The following is a 21331-nucleotide window of genomic DNA, read 5'->3' on the forward strand; positions in this document are numbered from 1 at the left end:
CCCCTAGGGGCCCCAGGACACCCGTTACCGCCAGCCTCTTCCTGGCGGTGAAAACAGAAACAGGCTGGCGGTAAGGGGGTCAGAATCCCCATGGCAGCGCTGCTCGCAGCGCTGCCATGGCGGATTCGCCCAGCCGGGGCACAAACGGCGGGAAACCGCCGGCCCCGGTTTTCTGACCGCAGCTTTACCGCTGCGGTCAGAATGGGCTTGGAAGCACCGCCAGCCTGTTGGCGGTGCTTCCGTCATTCGCGGGGTCAGAATGACCCCCATTGTCTAGTACCGGAAACCACTGGCCCACATTAAGCACTGGAAGTTTTGATGTCTACATCATTTCAGCACCTCCACAATTGTCATTAGGTATTCCAGGACTGGATATTTAAAAAACTGTTGGCCAAAAAAAGTAAAATACTCTTAGTCACAAGGGTGATGAAATAAAATCATCAGAAATGTTCCACAAACATTTCTGAATTCATTCTCTGTGCACAAGAAGATGGTAAACATTAATCTGCCCAGACAAGGAAGTCTACATTCCACACACAGCAACAAAGTCATTCATGTGCTACTGTTTTGGGAAAAGCCCCATACAGTACTATGGTGGGGCACTATTCCTCCTGAGCATAGCTACGCTGTCCCTTTGGTACGGTATGAAAACTGCGTATGATATGACTCTAAAGCTGATTTCATGATTTGGCTTGGTAAAAGGGGTGTTAATAACTCATCCTCAAAATACTGTTCAAGGTTCTAATGGATGATTTTTTTTCATATAACTGCATAGGTTGTGTACCCGATAACTATTATTGATCTGGACTTCATTGTAAAAGATATTCCACTTGCCTGTCTATATATCGGAACTGTCACATCTGTGCCCATTACACTAGTAGACCAAAACCAAATCCATTTTGGATCTTTCTTTAAACAGGAAAGGAATTGGTGACTACCTTGTGAACCTACCTATATTCAGCAGTGATATTAATGTTTCAAGAATACGAAGGACTCCATACATAACATGTAGCAATGTACGCTGGTTGGATATTTAAGTAACTCAGGCAATATTGTCACTCCTGGAAGGGATTTAGAGCCAGGTGTACTAAAGATTCTTTACGGGAAGAAAGGGTCTGAGTCGCAAAATCTGATAGTTTGCAACTGCAAATTGGCCTTTTAGTAGTTAGAAAACACAAACTGTGATTTAGTAACATGTTATAAAACAGCAAATTTTAGGCCTGATTTAGAGTTTGGCGGAGGGGGCGTACTCCGTCACGAACGTGATGGAAATTCCGTCCGCCGTATTGCAATTCCATTATAGCCTATGGAACGTGTAATACGGTGGACAGGATATCCATCATGTTTGTGATGCAGTAACCCCTCCGCCAAACTCTAAATCAGGCCCTTAGTTTGTGACTACATACTGAATTGGTATTTGGAAGTGGTGTGTTTGAACATCCCTTGCACACAGTACATTGTAATATGATTTAGTAATAATGTTTTGCAACTGAAGTCCGATTGTAAAACTTTAGTATTTTACTGACCACACAGAAGTAGAAGTAACCCATTCAGAAATGAAACAGGGTCCCCAAGGGATCCCTTTTCATTGGTGAATGTTGATAAAACTATTTTAATGGTGCAATGGACCACTGCCTAGTCTTAAAAAACGTTTGTAAACATTTTCATTGTGTTTTTTTAAACACATTCTGTGCTCCTTTAAGGAAAACAGACAGGCTCTATGTAAAAAAAAAAAAAAAAGATTGCTTTATTTAAATTTACTCTCAGATTTAGTGGGCTGCTGACCTCAGCAGACCACCATACCTGTGATGGTAGCGGATCACAGTGGGTTGCAATTTGCAACCTACCTCATTAATATTAATGAGGTAGGTTGGATTGAGACCTACTAGTACCTTGGTTGGTTCGCAAAACCCCACACTGTTTGGAATAATACTGATCACAAATTGCAACCAGTATTTTGCAACCGTTGTTAAATACATATAGCCCTTGGAGACTGCAATTACTAGGTCTGGGGTCTAATTTTACATGTTGAGAATTGACATGGTACATTCTTCTATCCCTCTTGACACGTAATGATATGGTTACCTTTGTGCTCCATAATGTTATGTCCTCACATGGGACTTGTGATTCTTTTAAACAATCACTCATATTAAACATATGTTCTGGAGCTTTATTACAAGTGGATGAGGTCTTCCTTTTTATTCCATAATGGTGATCAACCTTGACCCATAAAGACCAATCAATTACAGTTTATCCCTCCTTATATCTTCACTGATTTGGAGGGTTCCATAAACAAGTAATTAAGTGAGTGTATGTTTGTGGAATGAATAATGACCAAACTGGAAGTTATAAATGCATCAGTCTAAAAAGGCATGCCATGAGGTATTATGAACAAATGAAAATACAGGCTTGATGGTACACCTCTTGCTAATAGTATGTCCTAACTCAACATGTATGATGACAAAATCTATGTTACAATATATTGTTGTTGTATTTAGCATGATACATTGAGTCAAAGGGTATAATATTAATTGTCATGGATAAATTATTATGGGTTATTAATGATGACCATCTTGCTGCCAATAGGTTCTCTATATGAAATGTAATATATGTTAATATGATAGGGCTCTCCATTCGACTCCTGGCTCCTGGTGGGACTACGAGTCCCAGGAGCACCTGCATACCGGAGGGGGCTGAACAACGCATCGCGGGCCCTTCAAAGCACGCCGCAACACCCGGGGCATCCTCTCCATTCGACTCCTGGCTCCTGGTGGGACTACGAGTCCCAGGAGCACCTGCATACCGGAGGGGGCTGAACAACGCATCGCGGGTGCTTCAAAGCGCGCCGCAACACCCGGGGCATCCTCTCCATTCCACTCCTGGCTCCTGGTGGGACTACGAGTCCCAGGAGCACCTGCATACCGGAGGGGGATGTACAACGCATCGCGGGTGCTTCAAAGCGCGCTGCAACACCCGGGGCATCCTCTCCATTCGACTCCTGGCTCCTGGTGGGACTATGAGTCCCAGGAGCACCTGCATACCGGAGGGGGCTGAACAACGCATCGCAGGCGCTTCAAAGCACGCCGCAACACCCGGGGCATCCTCTCCATTCGACTCCTGGCTCCTGGTGGGACTACGAGTCCCAGGAGCACCTGCATACCGGAGGGGGCTGAACAACGCATTGCGGGCGCTTCAAAGCGCGCCGCAACATCCCGCAGCGCGGGACGTGCGTGGGCCACGCCCGGGCAAGGCCCGGGCCAAGGGCAGGCCCGTCTGTGCCCGTCAGAGACCGCCAGAAGGCCGGGCTGGGCATTCCCCCTTTGTTGTAAGGTAGGATTTTTCACATCTTAAACTCTGTGTAGAGATTCCCTCTCTTTAGACTTTTAGGTATTTCTTAGTTATAGCGAATAGCTCCTATGGGGAAACGCAAAGCCAGAAACAGCCCATTAGGGGGAAATGCCCAGCCCAAGATCCCGAGGTATTTAAAACTCCTAGTGCTCCGTCTGGTTGTGTGGCAGATGATATTGACATCTTAACAGAGGAAGTGGAGGCCTTGCTGACTAAAAAAGATAAGGATCCACAAAGTGCTTAAAAAATGGCTCCCTTTCAACTTTCTTAAAACCTTGTGATAAGGGAAAGACCCTTATCAGTGATGTCATCGCAAGGCCTATGCCTTGCCAAAGCAAAGGGGCCCCACATGGAGCCTCGTTAACTGTGGAGGAAACCCCAGCCAGAAGTGTGATTGTCCACGAGATCCCTTGCTCAAACCGTTTCTCTGCTTTGGAGTCCCTGGGCTCTAACGATGATCTGGATGTTTTTAATGATCAAGCCACTAGTCAATACTCTACTTTTCCCACGCAGAAGGATCTGTTAACACTTGTCGTAGAATTAAAAGAAGAAGTGAAAGACCTAAAGTCTTCTTTAGCTGAGGTCCTGTCCTTACTTCGCTCTAAAAGTTTTTCTATGGAACTTTGTAATCCAAATAATCATGAGCCACCTATTAAGACGAGGCCTTATAAAGCACCTGTCCCTGGGAAAATTAAGGAAAAATCTTTGCTACAGCCACTTAGTGCCTCGGTCCACGTAAACTCTGTTTCACCATCTGACCAGCGTAGTTCCTCTGGAACCATAAAAAACCTCTGTGCACCAACATTGGCCCATCGAAAGCATAAAAGGGTTGTGAACTCTGCACAAAATGTATTCCAGTCTAGAGATTATGAACATTCAATTTACATGTGCAGGGTTCCACCCGTAGCAACAGATATCAAAGAAGACACAATGGCGGTCATTCTGACCCTGGCGGTCAAAGACCGCCAGGGCGGAGGACCGCGGGAGCACCGCCGACAGGCCGGCGGTGCTCCAATGGGGATTCCGACCGCGGCGGTAAAGCCGCGGTCGGACCGGCACCACTGGCGGGCTCCCGCCAGTGTACCGCCGCCCCATTGAATCCTCCACGGCGGCGCAGCTTGCTGCACCGCCGCGGGGATTCCGACCCCCCCTACCGCCATCCAGATCCCGGCGGTCCGACCAAGGTCAGAATGAGGGCCAATGTCTCTAAAAAATAAAGTCATACATTGGATTCGGCACACTCGTCAATGTTGTTCTGTAATACACTCAGATATAATCTCTGCTCAGCGATATCCCTCATCGGTAGGCCAATTTGATACGATAAAGCTGACATTATCTTCCCCTGATTTGGTAAGGGGTCTTCTATCTCTGGAAATGAGAAACCCTTTGAAAAATGGTTCGATGATCTACTTCAAAAGTTGCTGGCTCGAAAAAGACCATGTGCCAAATATTAACTCACGAGCTTCTAAGAGACCTTTCCTACAATCCAACAATCAGGATAGTTCCCCCGTGAATGTTTTAACAACACCAAAGAGCCCTGTCCAATTATCCCTGACAGTCGAATCTGATTGACTTATTCCCAATCAGGATCAAATGGAGTCCCTCAACCTTACATTTTTTTAGGAAAAGGGGGCCCCATCAGTGCCTCCTGCCAAAAGGAGGGAGAAATCTCCATTCCCAGGTACAAAAAATGTTTTATTTAACTCTACCTCTAAAAACCCAAATGTTAACATGTGTAGTCTTGTACCATCACTGAAGAAGACTGCATTTTACCCCAAACCTTTTGTCATGGAACTTGGCAGGAATTCGTACTAAATTGGCTGATCCAGACTGGGGGGTCTACATTGACAACTTTGATATTTGTTTTTTCCAAGAAACATGGACGATAGATAATGCTCTTAGACAAGGTTTCAAATCCTACTGTAAACCCGCAAGTCCTTCCCCGATGGGGCGACCAGCTGGAGGGCTCATTACATGGCTGAAGCTCTCAGTCAAGGGGAAAATTAAAGAAATTGAAGTGGGCTCAGAGGACATACTGGCCTTATCCATACAGCAGAAGTGTGGTTCTTTTTTTTACTATGTATTAATATCTACAATAGACCAGGTCCCCCTCATAAATTGTCCAAAACCTTTCATGTACTAAATGCCTTGGTCTTAGAATATATAAATTTGCTTTTTATTTTTATTGTAGGGGACTTAAATGTTACACTTGAACCAAATTGTGCTTTCTCAGAAGTAATTCAATTAGAAGATGCAGCATGGAATATCCCGCCTTTTTCCTCTCTAAAGAAACAGGTCAGGTCAAACACTAGAGTGCTCCAATTTATCCACTTCATGATTACTCACGGCCTTCGCCCTGCGAATGGCCGTTTTCCCTCGGACATACCTGCAAACCACACTTTTTTTAGAGGCCAGTATAGTAGCACATTGGATTATGCGGTAATCAATACAAGAATTTGGTTTCGTGTACATGATATGCGTGTAGGAAGACAGTATACAAGTGACCACGCTCCAATTTTAGTTACCTACAAGGGCCTAATTCTAGAAAATGAGGATACCCATTGTAATAAGAGAGTCTTGCTGCCCCTAACACTCTCCTCTAACAAGCGTACCTTGAAATGGGAGTGCTTCCAAAAGTCAACAAAATTACAGAAGATTGTGTATGATATAGTATCAACACATCAGCTTGTTGAAACCTCTTCTTTCCATTCTCCAAACAAGATCCTGAGTCTCCATACGGCATTATTTGATACTTTGGGGGACCTTTTTCTAAAAACTAACAGAGATGTCAAACACCCAGTGCGCTTTTGTCACAGGTGGTTTGACAAAACATGTAGGGCTGCTAGAAATGGCTTGATCAAAGCGATCAAATCAAGAGATACAAATCTGATAACGAATGCCAGACGAGATTATGCGTCAACAATAAAGCAGGCCAAAAACAATTGGGAAATGGCCTGGCAGAACCTATTGACAGCAGCCAGGGAAAAGCATATAAAACGTTTTTGGTCCCTGGTAGCTTCCAATGGGCTAAACCAGGGCGATAGGCTTGACGACTGCCATATCCCCGCCGATACTTGGGTTGATCACTTCACAAAACTCTATGAAGAGGAAGTGCATGTTCGTGAGGCATACAAATTGGGTTCTCTTTCTGAAAGCAACCCTATGCCTTTTACATTATCTGAAACAAGAGAGGCTGTTATGGCCCAAAAATCGGGAAAGGCTCCTGGCCTTGATGGTATTCCGGCGGATTTATATAAAACCGACCCAGAGACATGGGTCCCATATATAAATAAAGTATCAAATGCAGTCTTGACCACTGGAAATTTCCCTTGCACTTGGAGGGGTGCTATCATTATACCTATCTATAAAAAGGGAAATAGATCTAACCCAATAAATTACAGGCCAATCAGTCTTTTGGATAATCTCCCAAAAATATTTTGTCATCAGATTCTGATGAGAACCAAGGTATGGATGCAAAAAAAACACAAATCCTGAGTGACCTCCAGGCTGGCTTCAGGGAAAATATTAGCACAATCAACCAGATATTCAGATTCCTCACGATTAAATGGAAGTCTGTCGACCTGGAAGGAGGGAAATTATTCGTAGCCTTTGTGGATCTTAGATCTGCATTTGACCTGGTCCTACGCCAAAAGCTATGGGAGATATTAGATAGAGCAGGACTCCCATGTACGCTACTAAATACAATCAAAAGCTTGTACAATAAGACCTTTGCCAAAGTTAGATGGGGACCAAATGGGGAAGTAACTAGAGAGATCCTAATTAAAAGGAGAGTGAGACAAGGGTGTGTTTTAGCCCCAACCCTCTTCCTTATATTTATAAATGCTTGCATTCCTTATCTTTTTGCTTGTGAAAACGATGCTCCCAAATTAGGGGGGGGGGTGAAGACACCATGTCTACTCTTTGCGGACGATCCATTATTGCTATCCCAAACTGCGTCTGGTTTAGCAAACATACTCCAAAAATTCACATCCTTCTGTAGAGATCACGGTCTTGAAGTGAACTCTACGAAAACAAAGTACATGATCTTTGATGACAACAAACACAAAGTAAGAAAGAGCATCTTTATGGAAGGGGTAGAGTTGGAGAGAGTTGCTGAATTTGTGTATTTGGGGGTTAGATTGGAGGATACGCATAGATGGCAGGCTCAGATAGCAAGGGCACATATGTCACTGAAGCAGAACCTGGGTGGTGTACTGAGATTTGCGAACAGGTCCCCCAGGTTTGCAATCACTCCAGCAATGGAAATATACAAGTTACAAGCAAGAGGGTACGCTCTTTATGGAGCGGAGCTATGGGGACATGGAAACCTAAAGGATCTGGAGATTGCTGAAAACTTTTTTATAAAGTCTATTCTTAGAATACCCACTAGTTCTCCTATGTTGCCTGTACGCATGGACGTGAACCTCGATTCTATTGCTCATATAGCAGCGCTGAGGCGAATACTATATTGGATCAGACTAGGGTCCTTGGATGTACTTAGCCTGTATAGAACATGGTTGAAAGTCTTGATAAGTGGAAACAACACAGAAAAAATTCCCTGGTGCAAGTATGTTAGGGCTAGCCTGATTAAACTGGGGCTGGCCCATTTTTGGATGGCTCCTAATAATTTACCCAAAAATGCGGCACAAGTTGCAAAGGATGGATATTGGCGGTGGCTAAAAGTGGGGAATTTAACAGAGGTCCCTCTAGGTAGTTTGACGGACAAGTTTACATCACTCAAATGTCACTATTAGTTTGAATCATATATGGATTTGATTACATTCCCTCGAGCCCGCGCCCTTTACATCAGATTCAGGCTAGGCTCCCTACTGCTACGTTCTTTTGCCTGTAATTGATCTAAAGATGATCCCTATGCTAATTTTTGTCCGATGGGCTGCTCCCTTCCTGAATGTAGTGCTCATGTACTATTCCATTGTCCTGCTTACGATAAACAACGAAACAAATGGATTGTACCTCTTTGTAGAATTATGGGCTTCCAGAACCATTTTACTGCCCTCAGAATTTTTAGGCCTAATACTGAGGGCACTGTGGCATTTGCCTTAGCAAGCTATTTAGATGAAATTTGGTGTGTTAGAATAAAAATGTTAAAATCGTCCCATTAATAGGAGTTTATATTGGGAATGCCTTGTATTCTCATTTTAACCCATCTGTCGTTTTTAAATTAGGAATATATCTGTGTCATGATATTTATTATGGAAAATGCAATATTTATTCTATCACGATTTTATATGGTTTGTTCTTAAAGGGAAAATGTCTTACATTTAAGGATTTTTATTCAAGGACTTTTATCTATAGTATATTTTTGTAAAATTGTAATTTTTTGTGATGTGCTTTTATGGTATCTGTGTTTTACCAAAATAAAGCTATGATGATGATAATGATGATAGGGCGTGTAGATAACAATCAGCTTCTGTTGATATGCTTGAGACATAATGTACCAATCGGTACCACAATAAACCCAGTGAAGAATATGAATTATATGTTATACGTTGCAACTTTTTATTCTTTAAGAGACGTTATTGTAGGTAGTTAGATATAATGTTAGCAAGATGATATATATTTTGTGATTTTAGAATATTTTTATTCTTGATTGTATTAAACAGCCATGAATAGTTCTCAGGTGAAACAAAGCCGTTGGCTGGTGTATTTTCCAATAAAGAATGAATTAACGTCGTTTGCAGTCTTGACTCCTTAATGAATGTGACAGGGAAGATTTCATATGTTGAATAAACAGATGGACTTACTATTAATAAAGCGGAGTTGATGGCATGAATCAAATCTGTCTTTTGATGACAAGGAGTAGTGCAGATAATCTTTGTAATGCCCCAGCATTGATTATTTCGAAGAAATATACGGGGTGTGCTTAACAAATGCTTTAGCGTTTGTGCCTTCATAATCATTGTCTATATAAATTAAACCTCGCCCTAGATTTGCAAACACTTTGCATCTGGTTTGTGTTACTCTTTCAACAGTCCAAGGCAAAGATTGCAACCCGAACTAATGCAAAACGGAGCATTACTTTGCTTCAAAGGGGTATTCCATGGGTGGCACGTGGGCGTTCCCAAGCAAAAAACATGGTTTTTGATGCAAATACCTACCCTCAATGAATTGTTGCCAGGGATTTGCCTGCACTTTCTTGCGGCAAGAATAATAAGGACAAATGTTGTCATTTCCATGCCCATGTATACCTGCTATTATTTGTATGGAGAGTACCCAATATGCCCTTTACACCAAAAACGACATAATGTTTAGGCAAACTAGAGATCAATACTGCCACTTGGCATTATTTGTTCACATGCTTAAAAACTGATGCCTGGCCGCACAATCACACAATTAGTCAACCACAACAAATAATCCAAAATTGCCCTTCAAATAGGTCTGTTCTATTCGAAATACAGAAACGTAACAACTGATCACCTCGAGACAAACATCCGTGAAAGGTTTCTTTGTGGTGTAGAGCTGAAATGTGTTGAAACTGCCACAACCTTCAAAACACTCTTGTGAAACAAAAAATGCACCATTGCTAAATTATATTACTGTTGTTATATATGATGGGGCGGCAGTCACGGGCAAGGTGAAGGACAGTGTCTCTATCTCTATAGTTGAGCAGGAACGCAATAACAGGCCATGCCGGTGCTCCAGGTGGCGGCCACGGACCCAGCAATCTGTGCACCCGCTCCACCACTATCACTGGAGAGAGGTCACCAGGGAAGAGTGCAGAAAGCATCGCCTCCATATAGTACTCCATGCGCCCCATGTCTGTCGATTCCGGAAGACCTAAGATGCGGATGTTTTTTCATCTGGAGCGGGCTTCAAGGTCCTCATTTTTATTCTGGATGACTTCCAGCACTCGCTCCATTTGAAGAAGTCGTTCACTCTCCCGGCTCCTACCATCCTCCAAGTCTGAAACTTGAGATTCCGCCTGCACAAGGCGGGTATCGTGATCTTCCACCCTATCTTTCAGACGATCCATGTGATCAGTTAGATGATTAGCTTAGTATCTATGGCTGCCAGGCTGTGCTTAAGGTCCATAAACATGGGCTTGACTGAGGCCAACTGAGAATCTTCCTCATGGGGCAGCTCGTCCGTCGACCTGCCAGCTTGGCTGCACTTTTGTTTGCCCTCAAACATCAGTTTCAATTGTTTTTGGTCCGCCCTCCCCATCGTAGCTGGTTACAACCCCCAGTGGGTGTGCCACTCTGTCCGGAGTCGGAACCCCAGCACTCAGTCTAGCCTCAGGCACCTCCTGCCCTCACCACGCAGCTCGGTCAGGCGCCACCCACCCAGAAGACCACCAGCAGCACTCCGGGCAGGCCGCCCGCTCCCCACGCCTGCACGCCGTCAAATCATGTTGCCTCACGGTCTCTCGCCAAGGTCAGGGTGCCACAGCTCTCTGACGTTTCACATATGCAACCCTCAGCAGTGAGCAACAGCCTCTCTCCGTCTAGGCCTTCTCTCCACAGCAGCCCCAGACAATGCAACGCGTTGTGGGGGTCAGCCAGGCAGGCCCAGCAGACTGAGGCCGGGCTTGCCGACACGCAAGGCCAGCGGATCTCACCCGAGCCGCCAGTCAAAAGGATCCAGCACCAGGGCGGCAGATACAGGGGATCCAGGGGCACAGCGGCTCCGGCCCGCCAAACCCTGCCGTCGTCCGGGGGGGCAGGCGGCAGCCCCAGTTCCGTCCACCACCACCACCGGCCCGCCCCTGGCCCCACTCTGCCAACACATCCCCGGCAGCCCACGAGGCCTGGGGGGCAGGCAGCCCCCCGGGCGTTTCTCCCAGTCAAGTGCACTCTGAGCCACATGGAGGCTAAATATTCCCTTATCTACCCGGCCAAGGTATGTGTACAACATAAAGGTAAAATACATTTTTTCTCAGATCCGAAACAGGCAGCAAAATTTGCGAAAAGCATTCCCAAAAAAAGGCCCCTGGCTGTTTGTTAGCAAATGAAGAGGAGGGGAATCACCTGAGCGACAATGACTGAACAGTTTCGTATGATGTGGGTCTGTGTGTCTGGACGGCACCCTGTGGCCTTTTGACTACTCGGTGGCTCCTGCCCATCTACCCATACTGGGTGGGAAGTCTGATGGCCATGCCAGAGCCCAGTTGGATGAGTCCAAATCATTTGGTTGTGGTTTTGAAATGGGTTATGTTTTTGGGTGGGGATGGGTGGTCGGGCCCAATTGGGGGGCCTGAGTGGGTAGGGGCCAGCAGATGTACTGTTAGCCACTATGTTTGTTGTTTTCCCACTGTTTTTTTCTTCTTTGTACCTTCCCGTCCCGCAGCTGATTCACTTTACGTATGGAGAGGGGTGGTTGTGGAGTGATTGCGATGTTTACCTTGATGGCTTCTAAAAATGTGACTCCTGTGAGCTGCTTGACATGGAATGGTCAGGGGTTGAATGATGGACGTAAGATGTGATTGTTATCCGCTTATATGCAGGACCATGCGACAGACATCTGCATGATCCAAGAAACTCACCTGACTAACGCCACAAAGTCTAGGGTGAGGGCTGCATGGATTGGGGAGAGCCATGTAGCGGTGTATTCAAGTTATGTGTAGGGGGGGGCCATCCTGCTTAGAAAAGGACTGCAGTGGCGTACTGCGAAATCGCTTACGGACCCGTACGGTCACTATGTTATGCTGCAGGGTACATTACAGGACAGGCCGTTTCGTCTGGTATCAGTTTGCGGTCTCAACGTTGATGACCCAGAGTTCTTTGGGGAGGCATGGCGACTGACTAACTCCTTGGGTTCGGGGTCCCTACTATGGGGAGGAGATTTTGATGTGTTATTGGACTTCGAGGCAGATCATGAGAGTCGAGCTTGGCCACAACATATGGCAGCTGCTAAGGCCTTGTCCCTCATTATGGCTGATGGTGCTGTGGTGGATCTATGGAGAGTGAAACATGGTGGGGATAGAGAAGAAACATGCCTTAATACCATACATAATAGCTGGTCCCGTATTGACAGATGGCTCGGCACCAGAGACGTAGAGCTTTGGAAGGAGTATATTGACCTTATGCCCTACACTCTGTCAGACCATTCTCCGGTTATATTGGTATTGCTGATCCCAGGGGGCCCTCGCCGCAGATTCTCGTGGAGACTGCCACATGGTGCGTTAAGAGATCAAGCCTTCAGGGAGGAGATTCGAACTGCTATTGCGGAATATTTCACTGTCAATCAGGGGTCGGTATCCTCGGTGGGCACCTTATGAGAGGCATTCAAGGTAGTAATTCATGGGGTATGCCTTGCTAAGCAGCATGGCATGCTGAGAACGATCCACCGCGAACTAGCAGACTTAGAGGCCCAGCTTGCTATAATGGAGAAACAAATGTGTGCAGATATGTCCAGCACCCTTCTAGCTGAAATAAGAGAGAAGCTTTCACAATATGAGGAAGTGGCACTCCGTGAGGATTGTTTTCTGGGAAGCCAATCCAAGGCAAGGAGATACGGAGAGGGCGAGAGGGCCATCAAAACACTGGCTGCAATGCTTCGATGGCCGTGGGTGGGGAACTATGTTGCTGAGCTGCTTGACTCTGCTGGAGTACGCCACGTAGGCACTGAGGGGGTCAAGCGGGTCTTGACTGATTTCTACTCTTCCCTATATACCGAAACGATGGGGCTGCACCCAGCGGAGTATACAGAATACTTTGATAACATTAGCCTGCTCTGGCTCGAGAACTAGCACAGGCAGTACATAGACACTCTGTTCTCGGGTTGAGGATGTCATCCAGGTTATATGTTGTCTACTGGGAGACAAGGCGCTGGGGCTGGATGAACTCACAACGACATTCTATGAGGAATACGCAGATCAATTGGTGCCGCACCTACTCGATGTTTATTGCGGAGGCAGTCAAGGGCGGGACTCTCCCTGCTTCGCTGCGTGAGGCCTGACATCCAGCTTCTTGAAAAGGCTTAGATCTTCACTCATAACTCTGGCCTGGGCTGTTGGACAGCCCAGAATCTCATGCAAAATATTGATGCTACTGTTTGAGTTGGGAGGCCCCTGATCTAGAACGTTATTATAAATGCGTACAGTCCCATTTCACGCATTTTTGGTTGCATCCCATAAAATATTTACCACATCTGGCTCCGGAACATTATTCAGTCTGGCCTAATAGGCTCTCTGGGGTGATTTATGGACCACCCAGACCTAGGTCGAGAGAAGTTGACACTGTTATGTGTACGGCGTGGGCTTTGAGGGTGCTCCTGAAGCGTGTGGAGGCTGGGGAACACTTTGCCGATGCAAGAGATCATGAAGCCGCAGATAACTGAGGAAGGCCAGTTTTGTGAATGCCTGCGCAATCTGAATATGGCTACCTTGGGGTCTTAGTATCCGGGGGGCTAGTTAATCTCCCCAGAAGCTGCGCTTTGTGAGATGCACAATACTGCTCTATATCGTTTAATTTACCTTAGAGTCAAGGCTTTTTTGTGGGCTGCTTCCCTGAGGTGCCTCCGGTGTGCCGCACACTGGAGCTGGTGTACAAATCGCCATCTCAACGCAGACTCATCACGTGCTTGTTTGTTTGCATGCAGACAACTGTAGCCCCTGCCACGCCCAAGGCCAGAACACATTGGGAAGCAGACATAGGTGAGACCCTTCCGGATGATGTGTGGCAATATTGCTGCACACATATACATGAGCTGTTCCTCAATTACAGATTGCGCGTAATACATTTTAAATTCCTGCACCGCTTGTACTATACGCTGAGTCGCCTTAAGAGGATGGGTGTCAGGTCGCATGCTAGATGTGAAAGATGCTTAGCGCCGGAGTCAGATTTCCTGCACCTGGCGTGAAACTGCGGGGTGCTGCAGGGATACTGGACAGAGGTGCTGAGTGCAATTGGGGAGATGGTCGGGCTCGAACTGCCACGTTCTCCCAAGATTGCCCTCATGGGATATGTCAAGGAGGTACCCCCTGATCACAGGAAACTTGGGGCTGCTATTGGTGCTGGCCAAGTGCAGGGTGGTGGTGTGTTGGGGAAAGGAACAGATACCCTGATGCAGGGAGTGGCTAAGTGATGCTGTGCACTGCCAGGAACAGCTAATAACTTACTGGGAATTGATGCCGTCAAACTCCCGGTCACTAGACATATGGATCCCCTTACGATCCTTTCTTACAGTCCGACCATAGTGGTATAAACAGCCGCTAACACATAGTACCAGATATGATCTAGAACACACCCCCCCTACGAAGGCCCTCCTCCTCCTTCCCTCCCTTCCCTCCTTTTCTCCCTCTCTCTGTTTTTTCTTTCGTTGTTTACCATTACTGACATTAACCCATAAGACTGAGCTGTATAAACCCCATTGTTCTATGTGTTGACCAGATGACCCTACCCCACGGGGTAGGTTGCCTGGGAAATAATTTGGGGGGCTTTTGGATAAAAGCTGTTTGTACTGTACTGTAGACACGAGGCATCACATTGTGCTAACTGTGCCTTTCGATTTTTGTGATGGTAAATGTTTTGATCTGTTTTACTCTCTCATAAATGCAATAAGAAAATAAAAACCATATTACTGCATGACATGACACTGAGACTATGGGGGTGATTCTGACCGCGGCGGACGGCGGTCGCCGCCCGCCAAGCGGTTCCCGCCGAAAGACCGCGGCGGTCATTCTGGCTTTCCCACTGGGCCGGCGGGCGACCGCCGAAAGTCCGCCCGCCAGCCCAGCGGGAAACACCCTTCCCACGAGGACGCCGGCTCAGAATGGAGCCGGCGGAGTGGGAAGGTGCGACGGGTGCAGTTGCACCTGTCGCGAATTTCAGTGTCTGCAAAGCACCCCCGCGGCACCCCCTACCGCCATCCTGTTCCTGGCGGGAGAACCGCCAGGAACCGGATGGCGGTAGGGGGTGTCAGAATCCCCATGGCGGCGGAGCGCGCCACGCCGCCATGGAGGATTCTCAAGGGCAGCGGGAAGTCGGCGGTACACCGCCGACTTTCCGTTTCTGGCCGCGGCTGAACCGCCGCGGTCAGAATGCCCAGCGGTGCACCGCCAGCCTGTTGGCGGTGCTACTGCCGACCTCCGCCATGGCGGTAATTACCGCCAGGGTCAGAATGACCCCCTATATTCCGTTTAAGATTGTCGCAGAAAGGGGCAGGAAGTGTGGTGGCATTTCAGTGGTAGTAGCATTTCCGATATTTTTCCAAGCAATTAGGCATTGCTAGTAATCACCCCGACCCTCAGTGGTAATTTCTGGCATTGCTGCTAGAGGCTGATGGAAAGCTGCTCAGTAAATCTGCAGAATTTACGAAAGTTAACCATGATTACTCTGCATCTTTGCTGGCATCTAATAACTAACGGGCATGTTTAAGAAAAGTGGCACTGCACACAGGGGGTCATTACGACCCTGGCGGTCCATGACCGCCAGGGCCGGGGACCGTGGAAGCACCGCCAACAGGCTGGCGGTGCTTCCTGGCCAATTCTGACCGCGGCGGTAAAGCCGCGGTCAGAAAAGGGGAACCAGCGGTTTCCCGCCGGTTTTCCCCTGGCCAAAGGAATCCTCCATGGCGGCGCTGCAAGCAGCGCCGCCATGGGGATTCCGACCCCCTTCCCGCCAGCCTCTTCCTGGTGGTTTACACCGCCAGGATGAGGCTGGCGGGAATGGGTGTCGTGGGGCCCCTGGGGGCCCCTGCACTGCCCATGCCACTGGCATGGGCAGTGCAGGGGCCCCCTAACAGGGCCCCATAAAGATTTTCAGTGTCTGCTTGGCAGACACTGAAAATCGCGACGGGTGGCACTGCACCCGTCGCACCGCAGCAAATCCTCCGGCTCCATTCGGAGCCTGCTTCATCTTTGCTGGGGCTTTCCCGCTGGGCCGGCGGGCGATCTTTTGCAGATCGCCCTCCGGCCCAGCAGGAAAGTCGGAATGTCCCCCGCGGTCATCTGACCGCCGGGCGGTGTTTGGGCGGTTTCTGCCCGGCGGGCGGCACCCGCCGCCCGCCGGGGTCGGAATGACCCCCACAGTGTTTAAAATAGGGCGCACCATGTCGGTAGTAAAAATGTTGATGCTAATCCTGCAAAGCACCCTGAGGCCCGTTGTAACCAATGGAAGCAACCATTTAACACCTGTTCTGAGCAGGCGTTAAAAGTGCGGGGAAAAAACAACACAAAGGAATCTGTTAGATTTCTTTGCGCCATTTGTTTGGTCCCCTACCTGGGGAACGCCCCCTTTGCCTACAATATGCTTGGCATAATGTAGCGCAAAGGGTTACAAAGTGGCACAATGTATGCATTGCTCCACTTTGTAAATATGGCTGTGCGTTTTTGGCCTTCTAACGCCACATTAGTGTCAAATAGTGTCAAATAAATGACGCTAATGTGGCATTAGAATGGTGCTAGAGGCTCTTAAATATGCCCCCAAGGCTGTTTGCCTCATGGTAATGTCATAACTGCTGCATTTTACAGTTTAATGACAAAAAAGTGCTAAATATTAACCCTCTTCTTTTCCATTTGTCTCTTCTTCTCTTTCAGAAGTAGAGTTTCTGTGACAGATTGCTCGTCTGGAAGTCAGCAGTTCACTGCACCTGTGAAAATCACTACAGTGATACACAAAGATCTATTACTCAACAACTACGGCTTTGACATCTCTCAGAATCATCCTCTTTCCATTGCATCAGTTATTGCAGGTACAGTAACAATCTTCCAAAGATATTAGGAGTGTACTATAAACTCAAATGTGTTTGTTTTATGTTTTATCTGCAAGCCAGTGAGAACTTCAGTGCAATAAATATTGTAAAAAGTGCTAGAAATACTTTTGCTCACCTACGATAACCTAGGTGCTCAAAATGTGCCAACATTGAGCACGGATTCCAATAAGCATGCATTTCTCATCCCTTTGGAGTTCACAGTATGGGAACGGTACGTGATAGTGGCCTGTATACATAGAAGCTACTGCACACCATCCCCTTTGTGCAAGCTTGTCCAGGGTTATTAGTAGAATACGTGATAAAATGTGTCACTTTTCTTCACGATGCCAGGTTTTGCAAACCTCAGGGGGTACAGAGAGCCCCTTAGGATGTATCCCCTTTCTTCCAGCACATGTCACCCATTTCTTACCTTACAAGTCTACAAATGCAAATTACCACCCTCCTTCTTCCTTTAAATTTGATAAAGTGACCTAAGATGACGAAGCGTCTCCATGAAGCTTTTCTAGGCGCTGGTTCTCCTTGTGCAGCCCCTCCTACCCAGTACAATCACCCTGAAAAATAGCTAGGGTCCACCAGGACTTTGGATAACATAGTAGAGGAGTATAATGCCCCCATCCCCCGGAACCGAGCCGTGTTGATGCTAATGTTCAGTTGAGACTCTTGACAGCATGTATTGATACAGGGAGCGGATGTAGCCAACCCTTCCGTCTATGGGCAAGTGAGCGGAGGAACTAATGTGGTGCACCTCCGCAGAATACTTCTGATCAGTCTGGAATTCGCTTCACAGCTGTGGTGTGGTCTGTAGGAAAGTACCATCTTGCCTGGCATGTTACCCCCAATTTCACTGTCACAAGGGTAACTCCGAACATGGCCATGTAACATGTCTAATATCATGGAATTGTCACCCCAATACCATTCTAGTATTGGGGGGACAATTCCATGACCCCCCGGGTCTCTAGCACAGAACCCGGGTACTGCCAAACTGCCTTTCCGGGGTTTCCACTGCAGCTGCTGCTACTGCCAACCCCTCAGACAGGATTCTGCCCTCCTGGGGTCTGGGCAGCCCCGGCCCAGGAAGGCAGAACAAAGGATTTCCTCTGAGAGAGGGTGTTACACCCTCTCCCTTTGGAAATAGGTGTGAACGGCTGGGGAGGAGTAGCCTCCCCCAGCCTCTGGAAATGCTTTGATGGGCACAGATGGTGCCCATCTCTGCATAAGCCAGTCTACATCGGTTCAGGGATCCCCCAGCCCTGCTTTGGCGTGAAACTGGACAAAGGAAAGGGGAGTGACCACTTCCCTGACCAGTACCTCCCAGGGGAGGTGCCCAGAGGTCCTCCAGTGTGTCCCAGACCTCTGCCATCTTGGAAACAGAGGTGTTGGGGGCACACTGGACTGCTCTGAGTGGCCAGTGCCAGCAGGTGACGTCAGAGACCCCCTCTGATAGGCTCTTACCTTTCTTGGTAGCCAATCCTCCTTTCTTGGTAGCCAAACCTCCTTTTCTGGCTATTTAGGGTCTCTCCTCTGGGGTATTCTTCAGATAACGAATGCAAGAGCTCACTTCCGTCTTCAACTTCTACCAAGGATCGACCGCTGACTGCTCCAGGATGCCTGCAAAACCGCAACAAAGTAGCAAGACGACTACCAGCAACATTGTAGCGCCTAATCCTGCCGGCTTTCTCGACTGCTTCCTGGTGGTGCATGCTCTGAGGGCTGTCTGCCTTCCCCCTGCACTGGAAATCCCAAAGAAATCTCCCTTGGGTTGACGGAGTCTTCCCCCTGCTAACGCAGGCACCAAACTTCTGCATCACAAGTCCTCTGGGTCCCCTCTCATCTCGACGAGCGTGGTCCCTGGAACACCGAAGCTATATGCAAGTGACCCCAACAGTCCAGTGATCCTTCAGTCCAAGTTTGGTGGAGGTAAGTCCTTTCCTCCCCACGCTAGACTGCAAACCTGTGTACTGTGTGGTTTGCAGCTGCTCCGGCTTCTGTGCACTTCTCCAAGGATTCCTTTGTGCACAGCCTAGCCTGGGTCCCCAGCACTCCGTCCTGCAGCGCTCAACCCTCTGAGTTGGACTCTGACATCGTGGGACCCTCCTTTGTGACTCTGCATGGACTCCAGTTCACACATCTTCCAAGTGCCTGCTCCGGTACTTCTGCGGGTGCTGCCTGCTTCTGTGGGGGCTCTCTGAGTTGCTGAGCCCCCCCTCTGTCTCCTCCTCCAAAGGGCAACACCCTGGTCCTTCCTGGTCCCCAGCAGCACCCAAAAACTCTACTGCAACCCTTGCATCTAGCATGGCTTGTTTGTGGTATTTCTGCGTGGAAACACTTGTGCAACATCCAGCACGGCGTGGGACATCTTCCATCCAATGGAAAAGTTCCTAGCCCTTTTCGTTGTTGCAGAATCCTTGGCTTCTTCCACCCAGAGGCAGCCTCTTTACACCTTCATCTGGGGTTTCCTGGGCTCCTGCCCCCACTGGACGTGCCTCTTGGACTTGGTCCACTTGCCTTGCAGGTCCTCAGGTCCAGGAATCCATCTTCAGTGCTTTGCTGGTGTTTGTGGTTCTTGCAGAATCACCCTATCATGACTATCGTGTCCTATTGGGGTAGTAGGTGTACTTTACTCCTACTTTTCAGGGTCTTGGGGTGGGGTATCTTGGACACCCTGGCTGTTTTCTTACAGTCCCAGCGACCCTCTACAAGCTCCCATAGGTCTGGGGTCCATTTGTGATTCGCATTCCACTTTTGGAGTATATGGTTTGTGTTGCCCCTAGATCTATGTTCACCTATTGCATCCTATTGTAATTCTACACTGTTTGCAGTACTTTTCTTACCATTACTTACCTGTTTTGGGTTTGTGTGCATATAACTTGTGTATATTACTTACCTTCTAACTGAGGGCACTCACTAAGATACTTGTGGCATATTGTCATACAAATAAAGTACCTTTATTTTTTAGTAACTCTGAGTATTGTGTTTTCTTATGATATTGTGCTATATGATATAAGTGGTATAGTAGGAGCTTTGCATGTCTCCTAGTTCAGCCTAAGCTGCTTTGCCATCGCTACCTTCTATCAGCCTAATCTGCTAGAAACACCTCTATTCTACTAATAAGGGATAGCTGGACCTGGCACAGGGTGTAAGTACCACAAGGTACCCACTATAAGCCAGGCCAGCCTCCTACATGGTCCCCAAAGCTGCCAACAACCATCCTGTTCAGGAGTTATGGTAGATTGGGCTTTACTGATTAGGGTCAGGTCACTGATGCAGCAGGCAAACCTCTGAGATCACAGTTCTGGATGGCGCCCAGAGACGAAGCTTGAATGGATCATCAACGACCTAGCAAAGGATGTAATTACACCCTTAACAAAGCACTTCTGGCTTTTTATGACTGCAAAACAAGCAAACCAGGAAGTTAGGATAAAAGAAAATGACTGCTGACTCCCACAGGCATTCAAGATTCACCCAGAGATGGCAGCCATATTGCAATAAACATCCAAAAATGTAAAACCTCAAACACCAAACTACGACTAGAGCCAGCATCGGACTCAGAGCACTGAATGACTCTAACAACAGTGCCCATCAACAAGAAACACAATCACGGTGACATTGAGAATTACTTCTTAAACTGTGAGAGAGGGACTCTTTTTGACATGGTTAACCGCCACTTTTTGCCTGATGTTGATGTGTTCTAGAAACTGTAGTGCCCAAGGCCCCTGCTAACCAGGTTCCCTGGGCCAGAGCTCTTTTACTAAATCTTTTGTAATGAATTGGCACAATTGGTTACACCCTTAACTACCAGCATAAGCCCCTATTAAGTGGGCACCTAGGTGCACAGAGTATGGTGTACTAGGGGTAGGCCCCTGGGGGCAACAGCACTGATTGTGTCACCCTCTAGGGCCATGCATCCAGATGTACCCACCACTGCCATTGCAGGCTGAGTGTCCTGGTGCAAACCTAAAATACAAACTCGACATGGCACACTGCCTGTTTGCCCTGTCCACCATACACTGCATTTACTATGGGTAAGTCACCCCTCTGGTAGACCTTAGAGCCCTAGGGCAGGATGCTCCATATTATATGTGAGGGCATAGCTGCATGCGCAATGTGCCCCACTGTGTCCCTGCCAAATCTAGAACATAGTGAGTGAACAGAGCAGCCATTTATATACATATGCTGGACACTGGTCATCATGAGTTTCCCAGCTACATGATGGCTACTATAAACCCTGGGTTTTTGGTATCAGACAACTCAGAATGATAAATCCAAACAGGTGCCTGTATTGAAACTCGACCCCCAAGCCTGCTGCTAG

At 47.5% G+C, this 21331-nt stretch overlaps 1 protein-coding gene across 1 annotated transcript in view; it reads left to right on the top strand.

Moving 5' to 3' along the window:
- The window catches only part of FRMPD1 (FERM and PDZ domain containing 1), a 1007848-nt gene that overhangs the window by 407902 nt on the left and 578615 nt on the right, over nucleotides 1–21331 (top strand). Inside the window, exon 3 of the mRNA XM_069205792.1 lies at nucleotides 16847–17001. Coding sequence (XP_069061893.1) covers nucleotides 16847–17001 — 155 coding nt within the window. The remainder of the gene's footprint in view (nucleotides 1–16846; nucleotides 17002–21331) is intronic.

Source organism: Pleurodeles waltl, chromosome 1_2, assembly GCF_031143425.1.
Source record: "Pleurodeles waltl isolate 20211129_DDA chromosome 1_2, aPleWal1.hap1.20221129, whole genome shotgun sequence".
In the NCBI taxonomy this organism is placed as follows: Eukaryota; Metazoa; Chordata; class Amphibia; order Caudata; family Salamandridae; genus Pleurodeles; species Pleurodeles waltl.